Raw genomic sequence first — 16,149 nt, 5'->3', positions numbered from 1 at the left:
CTGGGGTTGAGGAAAGAGCCATGGGGAGTGGCGGCAGGACCAAAGGAGGGGGCATTGCCTGGATGGACGACACCTGCAAGAAAGAGGAAGTGAGCACAGGATAATAGATTAAAATAAAAAGAAGGGGGGGGGAGAGAACGATGAGTATATTTCACATCAAAAGAATGATGACTCCCAAAACAAAAATATTTCCAGGGTAAAATGGAATTTAGCCACAACATGTTTTCAAGTGCCTTGATTAGTTTTCTCTCATAACCCCTGTATTAAGGTAAGGCCTCCCTGTTCAGGTTTCCAGACAGAAAACTGAGGAAAGCATAAAGGCTAACATTATGGGTCTTATTATCAAAACACCCAAGTGCCCAGCAGGTAGGCAAGGCCACCCTTGGAATACTGCATCCAGTTTTGGTCACAATGTAAAAATGATGTTGAGACTCTACAAAGAGTGCAGAGAAGAGCAACGAACATGATTAGGGGACTGGAGGCTAAAACATACAAGGAACGGCTGCTGGAATTGGGTATGTCTAGCATCTAATGAAGAGAAGGAGGAGGGGGAACATGATAGCAGTGTTCCAATATCTCAGGGGCTGCCACAAAGAAGAGGGAGTCAACCTATTCTTCAAGGCGCCTGAAGGCAGGACAAGAAGCAACGGGTGGAAACTGATCAAGGAGAGAAGCAACCTAGAACTAAGGAGAAATTTCCTGACAGTTAGAACAATTAACCAGTGGAACAATCTGCCTCCAGAAGTTGTGAATGCTTCAACACTGGAAGTCTTAAAGAAGAGATTGGACAGCCATTTGTCCGAAATGCTTTAGAGCAGGGGTGTCAAACTCAATTTCATTGAGGGCCGCATCAGCACTGCGGTTGCCCTCGAGGGGGGGGGCAGGGTGGGTGCGGCCTACTGGGTGGGCGTGGATGGAGTGGGTGTGGCCTACTGGGTGGGCATGGCCAGCTCTACATCGTTCGCGTCAAGGGGGCCTGTGGGGGCCTGGGTGGGAGTGGGACAGATCTGAGGGTCTCTGGCAGAAGGGGGTGGGACCGGGACAAGCGCCAAGGCATGGTGTATTTCTTCATTCCTCACAAAGGGTGACCCCTCCCCAGCATGCACCCAGGGGGCGGGGCCGACGCAGCAGGGGCTGGTTCCTCGCTGTTTCCGGACGGCCTTGTGGAGCTAAGACTGAATGCGTTTCAGCATAGATGGCCACCACAAAATTGTACATTGGCTCCCGGCCAGCCTGGGCCAGGGCCAAAGCAGCGGGGGCCGTTCCCTCACTGTTTCCAGGATGGCTTTGCGGGCCACATGAAACCACTTCGCGGGCCGCATCTGGCTCCCAGGCCTTGTTTTTGACATGTCTGCTTTAGGATTACCTGCCTGAGCAGACGGTTGGACTAGATGACCTCCAAGGTCCCTTCCAACATCATCATCATCATTATTATTATTATTAAATGGCACAATTAGTTGTAGTGGCAAAAAGTGGGCAGGGTGAGCTTTTAAGAAGTCTCCGTTATTTAATCGTCAGGGAAAAGCCTTCCAGTATTTGCAACAAGGGCACTGACCAGCGGCTGTGAAGAGGGTGGCAGGGCGTGCCAGCTCCTGGCTGTGGGGCAGACTGCCGAAGGCTCCGGTCTCAGGCAAGCCAGTGAGGAGGTCATTCCGGAAATCCAACTTATGGGGATCACCCTGCATCAGCTGTGAGAAGACAGAAGAGCAAAAAAAGTCCTGGTCAGCGGCAAGTCACGCACAGGGTTCAATCCAGCCGGCCTCAACGCTAGACTTTGGCAGAGACCTCGCCTATTCTGCCTCACAAGACTCTCGCGGTTCTGCTCTCCGACCTCTAAACCCAGTGCCACGAGCCCCAATTTGGATCCAGCACGGGAGACGTCGGAAGAGCAAGGTTTTCCTCTCCGGTTGGCTGCAGGGACCTCCTGTGCCACACCCCAACACTGTACACAGCAGGTGGAGGGGAAAGGTGGCCCAGGCTCACCCTACCTTTATTTTCTCCTGGTGCCGCAGGATCATATATGCCACACGGACGTGCATGGCGCACCACTTCCCCGGCTTCTGCGAGAGAGGGGGGGGAACCATCAGCTCTGCACGTTATGTCCCTGAGGGCCAGGCACATGTTGCCCTATACCCTGACCTCTTCGCTCTCCCCACTCCGGGGTGTGTCTCCCCCGCCCACCACTTCTAGTCCTTTCACCTCACGTTATCCCACCCTTTTGCAGTGGGATCAAAGAGCGTCCCAACGTTACTCACTCTCAACGTCGGCCTGAAAGGATCGGTGATCTGCAAGGAGACAGGAAAAAAAAACAACACATGGGGGGGTGGGCAATCCTCTCCCCGCTGTCCCTGCCCATTCTCCCAAAAAGAGGGTAAACTCACCTGGCTGCCTTTCTGGGACATGCTGGGTGGGACCGCACCCAGCCGGGAAGGCAGGTCAGGATTAGTGCTCTGAGGAACCAAAGAAGCAAAACGGATCCTTAAGTATAAGCACAATCGGTTGATTAGCATTCCCTAGCATAGACCGTCTTGAAATCGTCCCCCTCCAGCTGCGGAGTTCAGGAACGAGGAGCTCAAAATTTCAGCTTCTTCCACTGGAATATTCTAGTTTCACATGCAAGTTGCCAAGGAACTGTAATTCCTTTTCTTAACTACCAAATTATTGGCAGACACAAAAGGGCACCGCTCTGTGAAAGCATATGCCAGGGCTTTTCAACCAGTGGTTGCATTGGAATCTATTATTTTAAAAAATCAAAGCATGCAAATTGGCATCATTGCAAGAATTAACCATAACTAAGGGAGCGAATGGGCATTTTTAGCACCTTCTAGCTGTCCTATACACCAGGACTTTTCAACCAGTGGTACAGGTACCACCCGTGGTACATTGGCACCTGGCAGGTGGTACGCGACCATCCTAGAAAAGTGGTAGCGGGGGAGGGGAATGAGCTGAACCGGTGGCAGCACCGCACAAGCCTGAGCGAGAGATGGCTGGAGCTGCAGGGCTGTCAGGGCTCAGCGGAAGCGCCAGGATCAGTGCCGCTTTCCAGCTGATCGGCACTTCTTCGGGGCTGTCAGGGCTCAGTGGAAGTGCCAGGATCAGCGCCAGGTTCCAGCTGGAGCTCGCCGCTGATCCTGGTGCTTCTGCTGAGCCCAGAAGAAGCGCCGATCAGCTGGACTGTTGCAGCATCTCCAGGGTCTTGTGATTTACATTCAGATGCTTGGCAACTGATTCATATTTATGACGGTCACAGTGTCCCAGGGTCATGTGAAGTGACCAAAACCTGCTGCAACCACCCAGCAGACGGGGGGAATAAAAACCAAACACCCCCCACCCCACCCCCACTGCCAATCCTCAACAGAAATCTCACAACAATGAAAACTTCGGACAGGAGGAAGAGCGCCGCCGGATGGGCAGGCAGGCGTCTTGCTCGGCTGTGGCTTGGGGGGGGGGCATTTTTTTCAATGCCATTGTAACTTCGAACAGTCACTAAGTGAACTGTTTTAAGTCGAGGACTACCTGTACTTTATCACTTTTTTCTGGGGGGTTTTTTTTTGGCTCATCAAGTTTTTGACACCTTGCTAGGCAACTGGTGGTACTCGGATGTTGCCATCTCCTAAAAGTGGTACAATGGGTGAAAAGGTTGAAAAGCCCTGCCATATGCAACCCCACAGCTTTTTTTCAAAACGTTGAGTTCTCTCTTAAAGTTCACGGCTGAATGGGCGCATCAAACGCTTGCCCTCTCGTGCTCAGACGCATTGATCTGCATTCTTTTTTTGATTGCCGTGATTCCCTCATCTATCCCACCAAACCCGCCGCGTGCAGAAAACTCAAGCATCACAGTCCTTGATCCAGCTCCCCCCCCCCACTACAACATGCAAAAGGCCTCTATCACCAGAAAATAAGCAGAAAAGCCGGAAGCTCTGGATTCTAAAGCTTTCTCTCCACTCAAACTTCCACAAAAACCCCATTTTGTCCACTGCGTCGGGAGGGTTCACCTTAGGTTGGAATGCCCCCTGCAGGGAGCCAAAATTCACAGCAGGAGGCAGGACCGGGGAGATCCCCGACACGGTTGGGGGGTAGGCAGGATAAAACTGGAAGAAGAAGAGAAAGCAATGGAAGCGCCACCCAGAGAACTCAGGCAGGAGAGGGTTCTGCTCCTTGCTCAGGATGCAGTTTGGTAAATTTCATCGGGGTCCCTTTAAAAGGCCAGCCCCTCCTCCGAAATGAATGCACTTACATTATGTCTCAGAAGCCCATCCATTTTCCCAGGGTACTTCTCATACTGCGGGAAAAGAAAAGAAATCAGAAAAGACCTGTTTAAATGGGTCAGGCAGGTCCCAGGAGATGGGAGGAAAGAAAGAGAATTGTCAGGCCCCAAAACCAGGAAAGACACGTGGTGATTCTCCCAAGCAAAGTTCTTTATTGTTCCGTGCCTACAGACAGAATCTTGCCAAACTAAAGCCCTCTATTCTCTACATCAAGCACACATTCTGAGAACTATTAGGGAGGGGCTGTCTTCACCCTCTTTCTCTCACACAAAATATCTGGACTGAGCTGCCTCTTATTCCTCTGGGATGCGCCCCTCCCTCCTGGAACGCCATCTCACTACATTGCCTCTCAAAAATCCTTTTAAACTAACCTCTGAATTCTGATAGACCAGGGGTAGGCAACCTTGGCTCTTTTAGGACTCGTGGACTTCAACTCCCAGAATTCCTGAGCCAGCCATGCTGAGGGGAAAGGGAGAGGTTTCCAAGCTGAGCCCTGCTGGCTCAGGAATTCTGGGAGTTGAAGTCCACGAGTCATAAAAGAGCCAAGGTTGCCTACCCCTGTGATAGACCAAGTTAATCCCACTAGATGCTGTTAAGACCCATGAGCCGTGAAGCCTTGCCTGCCACCTCACTTCAGTCTGTACTGCACTTACCATGGCTGGGCTGGGTGTGGGCACCATGCTTGACGGGAAAGGAGTGAAGTGCTGGTGGGTGTGCTGGTGGGTGTGCTGGTGCTGGTGGTTGTGTTGGTGGAACTGGAAAGCCAGAGGGCGGATGGCAGCAGCTCCCATGTCGGCCCCGCCTTGCGTCGTGAGGAATCGGGAGCTCAAGTCCTGGCGGATTAATTCTTGTTCTGAGGAGACAAAAAAACAACCCGTAATTGCCAACTTGTCAGGAGAAAAGGAACCAATGCTGAAAAAAAGAGAGAAAAGATTTGACTCGCCCCCCTCCCCACAACTCTCCACCTCTCCATGTACAGGAAGTCCTCGGCTTATGACCGGTCGCTTAATGATCAAGTTATGACAGACCACCCCAGAGCGACTTAAGAACCATTTTCAAAATTATATGGCTGCACACTACCACCCCAGGGTCGTGTGGTCACATTTTCAGCACATTTTATTTATCTATTTTCGAACATTTATATAGCTGCCTGCTCGCTCACAGCGACTCTAGGCATACAAACAGTAAAAATACAAAATAGAAAATAAAAATAAAAATAAAAGAGATAGAAATAACGAAGAACCCACCCTGGCAACAGCACACAATTAAATAAGCCACTTGATGGGGTCAATTGCACTCTGGGTTCCCTGGGCCTGCTGGCAAAACCACGTCTTCGGAGCCTTCTGAAAGACTGCCAAAGTGGGGGCCAGTCTAATTTCTGCAGGGATGATGTTCCAAAGGGAGGGAGCCACCACAGAGAAGGTCCTTCTTCTGGGTCCCCAAACATTCTTTGCCTCCCCTCTCTTTCACCTCTACAGCTGTTTGCGGCATTCCGTGGTGACATGACCATGAATTGCAATTGCTTTTTTGCCATTTTCTGGCATTCGCTTCTGGTTTGTGGCAAAAATGGCCACTGGGGATGGGGGGGGGGGGGAAAGGTTTCACTTAACAACCCTTGTAAAAAAAAGTCATAATTTCAAATCTAGTCACCTGATACCCGGACTTACAACTGTAATGACTTACAACAGTAATTCCAGATTCAATCACAGTTGTTAGTTGAGGACTATTGGTATCTCTGCTCTATATGGTGGCTCCTAATTTTCCTACAAGTATCCAACTAGTCCAGATTTTGTATCTTGCCAGTCTTTCTCCAATGATTCATCATAATTTTCCAAAGCCGTACAGTCCTATTAGTTTACAGCCTCCACATATCCTCTGATAACCTTATTCTTTTTAGTTTCCCTTTGAAAGTAGTTTCCCCCCCCCTTCTTCTTGTTTCACGTTGCCAGTTTGTATTCAAACTGTTCCTTCAAAATTAGGACTAGAAATTAAGCTTCCTTAAAATACTCTTATGACTACCCACTACATAGAGTCTTAAAGCCAGGTTGTACAACTTCTGGTTCCTAGAGCAAATCTCAAACTTGCCAGTAAATTGTAACGTTTAACGTAGTAAAAGAGTGCAATTATGAAATTGAAATGAAACATTTATCTTAATTATCTTTAAATTTGACTGTCATTAAAGTGATATCAAAACAAAGTTAAGTTTTTGTCCCAGTTCTGTCATGCTTATTTCATGGGACATGATAGCAGTGTTCCAATATCTCAGGGGCTGCCACAAAGAAGAGGGAGTGAAGCTATTTTCCAAAGTGCCTGAAGGCAGGACAAGAAGCAACGGGTGGAAACTAATCAAGGAGAGAAGCAACTTAGAACTAAGGAGAAACTTCCTGACAGTTAGAACAATTAACCAGTGGAACAACTTGCCTCCAGAAGCGGTGAATGCTCCAACACTGGAAGTTTTTAAGAAGAGACTGAACAGCCATTTGTCTGAAATGGTATAGGGTTTCCTGCCTGAGCAGGGGGTTGGAGTAGATGACCTCCAAGGTTCCTTCCAACTTTTTTATTATTATTATTATTATTATTATTATTATTATTATTATTATTATTATTATTATTATTATTATTATTATTATTATTATTATTATCATCATCATCATCATCATCCTCCAGCATGCAATTCAAAGATCAAATGTACTTCTGGGTCCCCAAAGTGCTTGTGCCCCCACTGCTCTAAACCATAGATACAATTCGGCCAAGAATACTTTATGAGAGTAGAATATTCTACACCCATACATGTAAGTCTTCAATTTACGACCATAACTGAGCACAAAATTTCCATCACTAGGGAAGACAGTTGTTGAGCGAGTTTTGACCCATTTTTTCATTGTTTAGTGAATCAACTGCAGTTGTTAAATTAGTAACACGGTTGTTAAGTGAATCTGGCTTCCCTATTGACTTTGCTTGTCAGAAGGTCGCAAAAGGTGATCCCATGACCCCGCAACGGTCATAAATATGAACTAGTTGCCAAGCACCCAAATGTCGATCATATGACCATGGGGATGCTGCAAGGGTCGTGTAAAAAACAGCCATAAATTACTTTTTTCAGTGCTGTTCTAACTTTGAACATTCACTACACGAACGGTTGTCAAGTTGAGGACTACCTTTCTGGCATACATTTTTATGCTGTTTTTTTTTTGTTACAAACAGTTTGCATCTAAATGCATGTATGCCTGTATCCTGAAATATATATACACAACGTAGGCTAAACCAGGCGTGTCCATCCAGCAGCCTGCGAGCCACATGCAGCCCTGGACAGCTAGTAAGACAGCCCCACAAGGTAGAACAACTAACCAGTGGAACAACCTGCCTCCAGAAGCGGTGAATGCTCCAACACTGGATGTTTTTAAGAAGAGACTGGACAGCCATTTGCCTGAAATGGTGTAGGGTTTCCTGCCTGAGCAGGGGGTTGGACTCGATGACCTCCAAGGTCCCTTCCAACTTTATTCTTATCATTATTATAACATTGTTATGTTATTTATGTACATTATATACTTTATATGCGTGCCAAGGCAATCCCTCTTCGCTCAGTGCAACCCAGGCAAGCCAAAAGGTTGGACCCCCGTGGGCTAAACAGTTCAATCTTGTTTTATTCCTTCTTCTCGTCAATTTAGCCCCCCCCCCCCCGGCCAATCTTCCCAAAGCCCTTGTCACACCCAATCGTTCCCCTCCATTGAATTCTCTCTTACCAGATATGGCAGCGGCTGCAGCTGGGTGCCCAGCAACTTGAAGCAACGGGGGTGGCGGTGGGAGGCCAGGCGAGGGGGTGAACATGCCTGGGTGGTGGTGGGAAGGGGGCCGAAGGGTGGAGGAAAAGGCGTGGGGGGGCAGGGCCAGCGAGGGGGTGGAGGGCCGGTGAGGGAGTTGAGAAGAAGGGGAGCAGGGCGGGAGGATGGGCTTGGGGTGAGCTGCACCGCGGCTGCACCTGAAAAAGGGAGACAAAATAAATATATACTTGGAATGCCTCGGTCAGGAAGAGACAATATGGATGGAAATACAGAGACGGTCAAGAAAGCCGTCTTTCATTGGGCTCTGAGAGACTCGGGTTTCCATCTCAGTTCAGTAACGATGAAATCAGCTGGGATGTCTTGGATTAGAAGCTTCATCCAGCATCCTATCCTTAGTAATAGCACACAGGGAACAACGGGGATAAGGTCTCGTGGAATGGTTATCAGTACAAGCCAGGGCACTATCTACTCAGAATAAACTTTTTTTTCCCCTCTGGCTGAAAAAATATGGACCTTATGTCTTTTATTATCTAGGAGTCCACTGTTTCAGGAAGCTGTCCTTTAGATTTTTAGTTTTATTTTTTTTAAAAAAAGACACCTCTTTCTAAAGAAAGAAATGAGAAAAACGTTGAGAGAACGAGAGAAAGTGCAGCCCGAATACACGATGTGGTTATTAAATACATGGAAAAGAATTAGGTTAATAAATATAATTTAAATTAAAATATTTAAAATTAAACATCAGTTAAAGTTTATTTTCTTTCTACCCACATTTGAAGAATGTTATCTGGCATGCCACTGAAACAGCTCATGCAGCCTCTGGCTGAAAAAAGATGGACCTTATGTCTTTTATTATATAGGAGTCCACTGTTTCAGGAAGCTGTCCTTTAGATTTTTTATTTTTTTTTTTTTTAAAAAGACACCTCTTTCAAAAGAAAGAAATGAGAAAAACATTTGAGAGAACGAGAGAAAGCGCAGCCCGAATACACGATGTGGTTATGAAATACATGGAAAATAATTGTGTTAATAAATATAATTTAAATTAAAATCTTTAAAATTAACCGTCAGTTAAAGTTTATTTTCTTTCTACCCACATTTGAAGAATGTTATCTGGCATGCCACTGAAACAGCTAATGCAGCCTCTGGCTGAAAAAAGATGGACCTTATGTCTTTTATTATATAGGAGTCCACTGTTTCAGAAAGCTGTCCTTTAGATTATTTATTTTTTTTTTAAAAAAAGACACCTCTTTCAAAAGAAAGAAATGAGAAAAACATTTGAGAGAACGAGAGAAAGCGCAGCCCGAATACACGATGTGGTCACTTCAACTGTGGGGTCTCATCCTTATCATAACCTCACTGCAGGGAGCAAGCTAGGCCAGTGATGGCGAACCTTTTAGAGACCGAGTGCCCAAACTGCAACCCAAAACCCAGTTATGCATCGTCAAGTGCCGGGTGGGTGTGGCCCATTGGCTGGGTGTGGCCCATTGGCTGGGTATGGCCCATTGGGTGGGCGTGGCCCATTGGGTGGGCGTGGCTGCGGTGGTAATGGCAGACTGGGTGGGACTAAAAAGTTCAATCCATCAATGCCAACTTTGCGAGATCTTTTTTTTTCCCCCGTGAGAAGTTGAAATTGACTGATTGAACCTTTTTTTGGGGGGGGGGGCACACGGCGGCGGAGGCCTAAAGCGAAAAGGGTTTTATAAAACCCAGCTGAAGGCCTGGGACGACGGCGCACGTGCCCACAGAGAGGGCCCTGAGTGCCGCCTCTGGCACCCGTGCCGTAGGTTCGCCACCACTGAGCTAGGCTATTCTCTCCATTTTAAGGAGTTAACTCCTCTTCAACGTAGCTGTAGCAATATACAAACTATCTACAGGGCTGCTATAATAAGGATATACAAAGAGCTCTCGAAAGTTATGAATAAGACATAAAGGCAGGGAGGGAAATGTCTCGAAGAGGACAGAAGCGACAGCAGTTAAAAGGAAATTAAAAACGATGAAAGTGTAGAACAGGGGTAGTCAACCTTGGCTCTTTTATGACTCGTGGACTTCAACTCCCAGAATTCCTGAGCCAGCTAAGCTGGCTCAGGAATTCTGGGAGTTGAAGTCCACGAGTCATAAAAGAGCCAAGGTTGACTACTCCCTGGTGTAGAAGGAAGAAGAACAAAAGGACAGAAAACTAACACGGGGGACAGAAGAAAAGCTTGAAAAAGACGAACAGGTAAAGAGAGTGAAGGGTGGGGGGGGGAAACAGAGAGACGGCATCAGGACTCACCCTCCAGTGCTGAGGTCGAGCCCTACAGAGTACGGGCCCTGGGTCTGGCTGGCAAAGGGTGGCACCTTCATGTGCAGTTGGCTCTGGGCAAGGCTGTGGGTAACTGCTCCACCCTGAGGCATCGGAGGCAGCTGGCCTTTGGGCTGGGGCGTCCCACGAACAGTGTTAGGTGTCTGAGCCCGAGTCTTGACAGGAGGTGGGGCAGGAGGACTTGGAGGCAAGGCCTGAGCCAGAAGAGGGGCAGTGGCTGCCTGAGAAGGGGGTTCCTTAGGCAGGAAAGGCACAAGCAGGGAGTCCCGGTCAGCCTCGTAGTTACGCTCCTGGCTCCGTTCCAGGCCAGAGACTTTCGGGATCACAGACAGTTTGGCTTCACAGCTCCCGTTTAATGCACCAATGGGTCCCGAGGCTGCCAGGAAAAAAAAAAAAATGCAAACAGAGAAAACAGGAATCAGGCTGTTGGAAAAAGGCTCAACAGATCGTGTTGGGTTTTAAAACTTTTGGGGGTGGATCCCCATTTCACCGGCTAGTCAAATCTGTTAGCTGCAAATGCCGATGTACACAAGAGTACGCGATAGTAAGTAACGAAGGGGAGGGGGTACATTGCATGTTTTAAAAAAATGCCACGAAAATAGCAGAGGCACAATGAATCAAAACCTTCCAGCAACAGAGGTGGCAACTGTCACAAAACCGTCCAGCAACAATATCATGGTTGATACTTTGGACCCCCAGTTAGGAGCAGGGCGTCTTAGCACCCTCAGTAAAATGTGCCGAGGGACACTTCTGCAGTAACCTTCAAGCAAAGTACTCCTTTAGCTATCAGCGTGGCCACACCAGGAAGTAATAATAATAATGATAAAGTTGGAAGGGACCTTGGAGGTCATCTAGTCCAACCCTCTGCTCAGGCAGGAAACCTTATACCATTTCGGACAAATGGCTGTCCAGTCTCTTCTTAAAAACTTCCAGTGTTGGCGCATTCACCGCTTCTGGAGGCAGGTTGTTCCACTGGTTAATTGTTCTAACTCAGTGATGGCGAACCTTTTAGAGACCGAGTGCCCAAACTGCAACCCAAAACCCACTTATGCATCGTTGAGTGCCGGGTGGGTGTGGCTCATTGACTGGGTATGGCCCATTGGGTGGGCGTGGCCCATTGGGTGGGCGTGGCTGCAGTGGTAACGGCAGACTGGGTGGGACTAAAAAGTTCAATCCATCAATTCCAACTTTGCGAGATCTTTTTTTTTCCCCGCGAGAAGTTGAAATTGACTGATTGAACCTTCTTTTTGGGGGGGGGGCACACGGCGGCGGAGGCCTAAAGCGAAAGGGTTTTATAAAACCCAGCTGAAGGCCTAGGACTGGGGCGACGGCGTGTGTGCCCACAGAGAGGGCTCTGAGTGCCGCCTCTGGCACCCGTGCCGTAGGTTCACCACCACTGTTCTAACTGTCAGGAAGTTTCTCCTTAGTTCTAGGTTGCTTCTCTCCTTGATTAGTTTCCATCCGTTGCTTCTTGTTCTGCCTTCAGGCGCTTTGGAGAATAGCTTGACTCCCTCTTCTTTGTGGCAGCCCCTGAGATATTGGAACACTGCTATCATGTACTTTGCTGTGAAGGTTCATGCAAATGCGCCTTCACGGCACTTTATGGAGGGACCAAGGAGCGGTTGCTTCTCATTGGATGGAGAACACCTCTCTTAGCGAAAGTTGGGTCTGTGCATGTGGAGAAGCCAGTTCTGCAATCAAAGCCACCAAACAAAGCACATCAGCCTTCCCAATCCTGGCTAAGCTTTTTGCAGAGACACAAGTGATTCCGGTCTACGAGGTTCTTTGCTTGGGTTGAAACAGTGGTGACCCGCACAGGGCTCCTTAATACTACTACCACATAAACATATTCTTTTTCTGTTCAGCTGTTCCTTCTAAACCTAAGATCTGGTTGGCTCCCATCCTGATAATGTTCAGGAACCTTTTAAAACCCTAGTTTCCCTCTTAAGCTTTGGGGCAGGGTGCAGGATGAGATCCTGCTAGATGTATTTTGGGGGACTATTCGTATTTTTTTTGTCTTTTTTACTTTTTAAGTGTAAGCTGCCCAAACACATAGGGAGTTGAACAACCTATGAATTGTATAAGTAAATAATTACAAGCATCAGGAGACAGAGGACCTAGTATAGGCTGTGAAATGAGACAGGTTTTTTCCCCGATTCCTTGTTGATGGATAAGATAATGCTCATTATTATAAACCTGGTTAGAACTATGTTCTAAACTGAACAGAGAACACTTATTTTGTTTTAAACCATACAAACCCAGTTTCTCCAAACTGCCCTGAAGACAGCAACACAGGACGTTCAGCTGGCATGATAACCGGGTAGGTTGGGAATTCTAGAAGCTGCCATTCCTACCCAGATGGGGATACTTTTGCCAACCGTAGCTCTCTCTCTCACAGTAGTTTCCACCATCTAAGGCGGAGGAAGATATTCCACCCCACTTGCTAACCAATTTTTTTTAAAATCAGATGGACTGAGTACTTGGTATAGGTCAAGGGTAGGCAACCTTGGCTCTTTTATGACTCGTGGACTTCAACTCCCAGAATTCCTGAGCCAGCATAACTCTGCTGGCTCAGGAATTCTGGGAGTTGAAGTCCACAAGTCATAAAAGAGCCAAGGTTGCCTACCCCTGGTATAGGCAAAACAGAACCACAGTGCACCAATCTCTCCACGGAAGCAAAAATCGTGCTCATTCAAGTCACACTGAGAAATGCTGCAATGTTTTCTTTAGTGCACAGAACCACAAGTAGACCCCACCACCCCCCTTGCTATTTGCCCACACCCAACCTTTGCTGGTTGAGACAGTGAATGACTGTTCGAGGTCATCAATGGAGGCCTGCAGAAAGACAAGAAACACAGGGGAGGGGTGTTCATTATATCCCCGAATACATTTTTTTTAAAAAAAACAAAAAGCAAAAACCTACTTCTAAATGTATTTGGAACAGGCAGAAAAGCTACCTGAGAGCTTTTCAAGGACGCAGGTACTTTTCCTTTGAAAGTAGAAGCATGATAAGTTTTTTGTTCTACCGTACAAGGTAAGATGGATTCTTGAGGTATCTTTAATGTACGGTTGGACTGCTTTCCATGACAGTAGTCATGGCTAGGAATGGTCGTTAACCAAGTCAAACTACTCTTAATTCATCACAATTCTCTCTTTTGCATTTCAAAACAAATACTCAAGTGTTTTTTTTTACGCAGGCCATCGATCACCTTCTATAAACTTCCAGATGCTGGTTAAAGCCCTTGTGTTTTTATCTTCTATAAATTTCTCAATGGCTTATGTACAATTGGGATTAGGTGAGAGAGACCAAGAGGTTTTTTTTTACTACTATTGTATATAAGTACGTGTCCATAGGCATACACAGATAATTGTTTCCAGCTCTCTCATCCATCCTAAGGTCACTAAAGCACATGGGGTACACTTCATACTTGGTACTATCTACCACCCAACTTACAGAAAAATCAGCCACAAATCTTTTCTGAAAACATTTGCAATAGACTGCAAAAAATATGGTTATTTCTACTGACCTACATTTTCTTTAAAAAAAAACAATAACCCACCATCTCCCTGACCAATTTGGTCAATTGACCTACCATCCAATTATTTCTTTGACCCTAAGGTAAAAGTGCTCCACACTGTAAAACACTGAAAATAAAGCCCTCCATTTTGTCCCCAGCTCAGCACAAAATCTCAAAATATGGAGTGTTTTTTGTTTGGAGTTGTGAACACTAATAAAAGCCGTTTCAAGTTTTAACAATTTTGCGCGGGCCTGGAATTTTGGTGTACTTCTGGAAAAATGTACAACAGACATGTCAAACTCATGACGTCACGTGACGTCGCGCAACGCATCGGAGCTTTTTTGCCATTGCCGGCAATGGGCGTGGTTTCCCGATGACGCGTCTGGCCTGCGGGCCGGCAGTTTGACACTCCTGATGTACAAGGCTGAAGTATTCACACACTAAATGTTTGTGCAGAAGAAAACCATCGAAAGCAGCTTCCCATACATAAAAACAACTTAATATATTTTCATAAAATAGAATAACTCGCAATACTGTCCTAGGTCAGACATGTCAAACACAAGGCCCGGGGGCCAAATGGGGCCCGCAAAGTGGTTTCATGTGGCCCGCGAAGCCATCCTGGAAATAGTGAGGAAACGGCCCCTGCTGCCTTGGCCCTGGCCGGCCGGGAGCCAATGTACAATTTTGTGGTGGCCATCTATGCTGAAATGCATTCAATCTTAGCTCCACAAGGCCGTCTGGAAACAGCAAGGAATCAACCCCTGCCGTGTTGGCCCCACCCCATGGGTGCATGCTGGGGAGGTGTCACCCTTTGTGAGGAATGAAGAAATGCACCATTGCCTGGAAGCAAATGGCCCTTGCCTACTTCACATATCCGGCTTGATGGGCTCTGCCCTGGTCCCACCCCCTTCTGCCAGAGACCCTCAGATCTGTCCCACTCCTGCCCAGGCCCCCACAGGCACCCTTGACGTGAACGATGTAGAGCTGGCCACGCCCACCCAGTAGGCCACACCCACTCCATCCATGCCCACCCAGTAGGCCGTACCCACCCTGGCCACACTTACCCAGCCCCCCTGAGGGCAACCCCAATGTTGATGCGGCCCTCAATGAAATTGAGTTTGACACCCCTGCCCTAGGTCATTTCTAGAAAAGCATGCAACTATTGCTAAGTACTGAGAACATGTCATAAATTAGGCCCAGAAAATTATAGTTGCCTACCTGCTCCTCTGGGTCACTTTCTGTATCACACTGTCAAGGAACAATGGAGAAAAAGAAACAGATGTCAAATGGAGCAATATAATGGAAAATATCCCTCTCTGGATCTTTGCTATTCTATACATACAGTATCTACTACAAACTATAGGTTTTACAGTATGACAGCAAGCTAGGTCTTACTGCATCCAATATAAAATATTATAAAGAGTATTAAGAGCACAAAAACATTTCTAAAAATTGTAGAACGCAGGAAGAATGATCTGCTATTACTGTCCAGGAAATTAGTCAAGATACCCCAAGAGACCCTTAAATGCATTGGAATCTATTATTTTAAAAAAATCAAAGCATGCAAATTGGCATCATTGCAAGAATTAACCATAACTAAGGGAGAGAATAAGCATTTTTAGCACCTTCTAGCTGTCCTATACACCAGGGCTTTTCAACCAGTGGTACGGGTACCACCTGTGGCACATTGGCACCTCGCAGGTGGTACGCGACCATCCTAGAAAAGTGGTAGCAGGGGAGGGGAATGAGCTGAACCAGTGGCAGCACTGCACAAGCCTGAGCGAGAGACGGCTGGAGCTGCAGGGCTGTCAGGGCTCAGTGGAAGCACCAGGATCAGCGCCAGGCTCCAGCTGGAGCTCGGGGCTGATCCTGGCCGCTTCTGCTGAGCCCAGAAGAAGCGCCGATCAGCTGGAATGTTGCAGCATCTCCAGGGTCTTGTGATTTACATTCAGATGCTTGGCAACTGATTCATATTTATGACGGTCACAGTGTCCCAGGGTCATGTGAAGTGACCAAAACCTGCTGCAACCACCCAGCAGACGGGGGGGGGGGAATAAAAACCAAACACCCCCCACCCCACCCCCAACAGAAATGCTCACAACAATGAAAACCTCGGATAGGAAGAAGAGCGCCGCCGGGTGGGCAGGCAGGCGTCTTGCTCGGCTGTGGCTTGGGGGGCACTTTTTTCAGTGCCATTGTAACTTCGAACAGTTACTAAGCGAACTGTTGTAAGTCGAGGACTGCCTGTACTTTATCCCTTTTTTCCTTTTTTTTAAATGGGT

The 16,149-nt window shown here is 47.3% G+C and overlaps 1 protein-coding gene across 1 annotated transcript in view; it reads right to left on the bottom strand.

The window, feature by feature from the left end:
* Positions 1-4: 4 nt before the first annotated feature.
* FBRS (fibrosin) overlaps positions 5-16,149 on the bottom strand; it is a gene marked incomplete at its 3' end in the record, with an annotated part of 23,806 nt that continues 7,661 nt past the window's right edge. Inside the window, exons 4-15 of the mRNA XM_029286334.1 lie at positions 15,086-15,115; positions 13,136-13,184; positions 10,320-10,725; positions 8,012-8,247; positions 4,922-5,121; positions 4,238-4,282; positions 3,996-4,091; positions 2,382-2,450; positions 2,256-2,285; positions 1,989-2,060; positions 1,556-1,688; positions 5-73 (exon numbers count right to left, since the gene is read on the bottom strand). Coding sequence (XP_029142167.1) covers positions 5-73; positions 1,556-1,688; positions 1,989-2,060; positions 2,256-2,285; positions 2,382-2,450; positions 3,996-4,091; positions 4,238-4,282; positions 4,922-5,121; positions 8,012-8,247; positions 10,320-10,725; positions 13,136-13,184; positions 15,086-15,115 — 1,435 coding nt within the window. The remainder of the gene's footprint in view (positions 74-1,555; positions 1,689-1,988; positions 2,061-2,255; positions 2,286-2,381; positions 2,451-3,995; positions 4,092-4,237; positions 4,283-4,921; positions 5,122-8,011; positions 8,248-10,319; positions 10,726-13,135; positions 13,185-15,085; positions 15,116-16,149) is intronic.

The sequence above is a fragment of the Protobothrops mucrosquamatus genome, unplaced genomic scaffold (assembly GCF_001527695.2).
Source record: "Protobothrops mucrosquamatus isolate PMUCROS unplaced genomic scaffold, P.Mucros_1.0 scaffold3349, whole genome shotgun sequence".
Taxonomy (NCBI): Eukaryota; Metazoa; Chordata; class Lepidosauria; order Squamata; family Viperidae; genus Protobothrops; species Protobothrops mucrosquamatus.
This window is presented reverse-complemented; position numbering and strand designations above follow the sequence as displayed.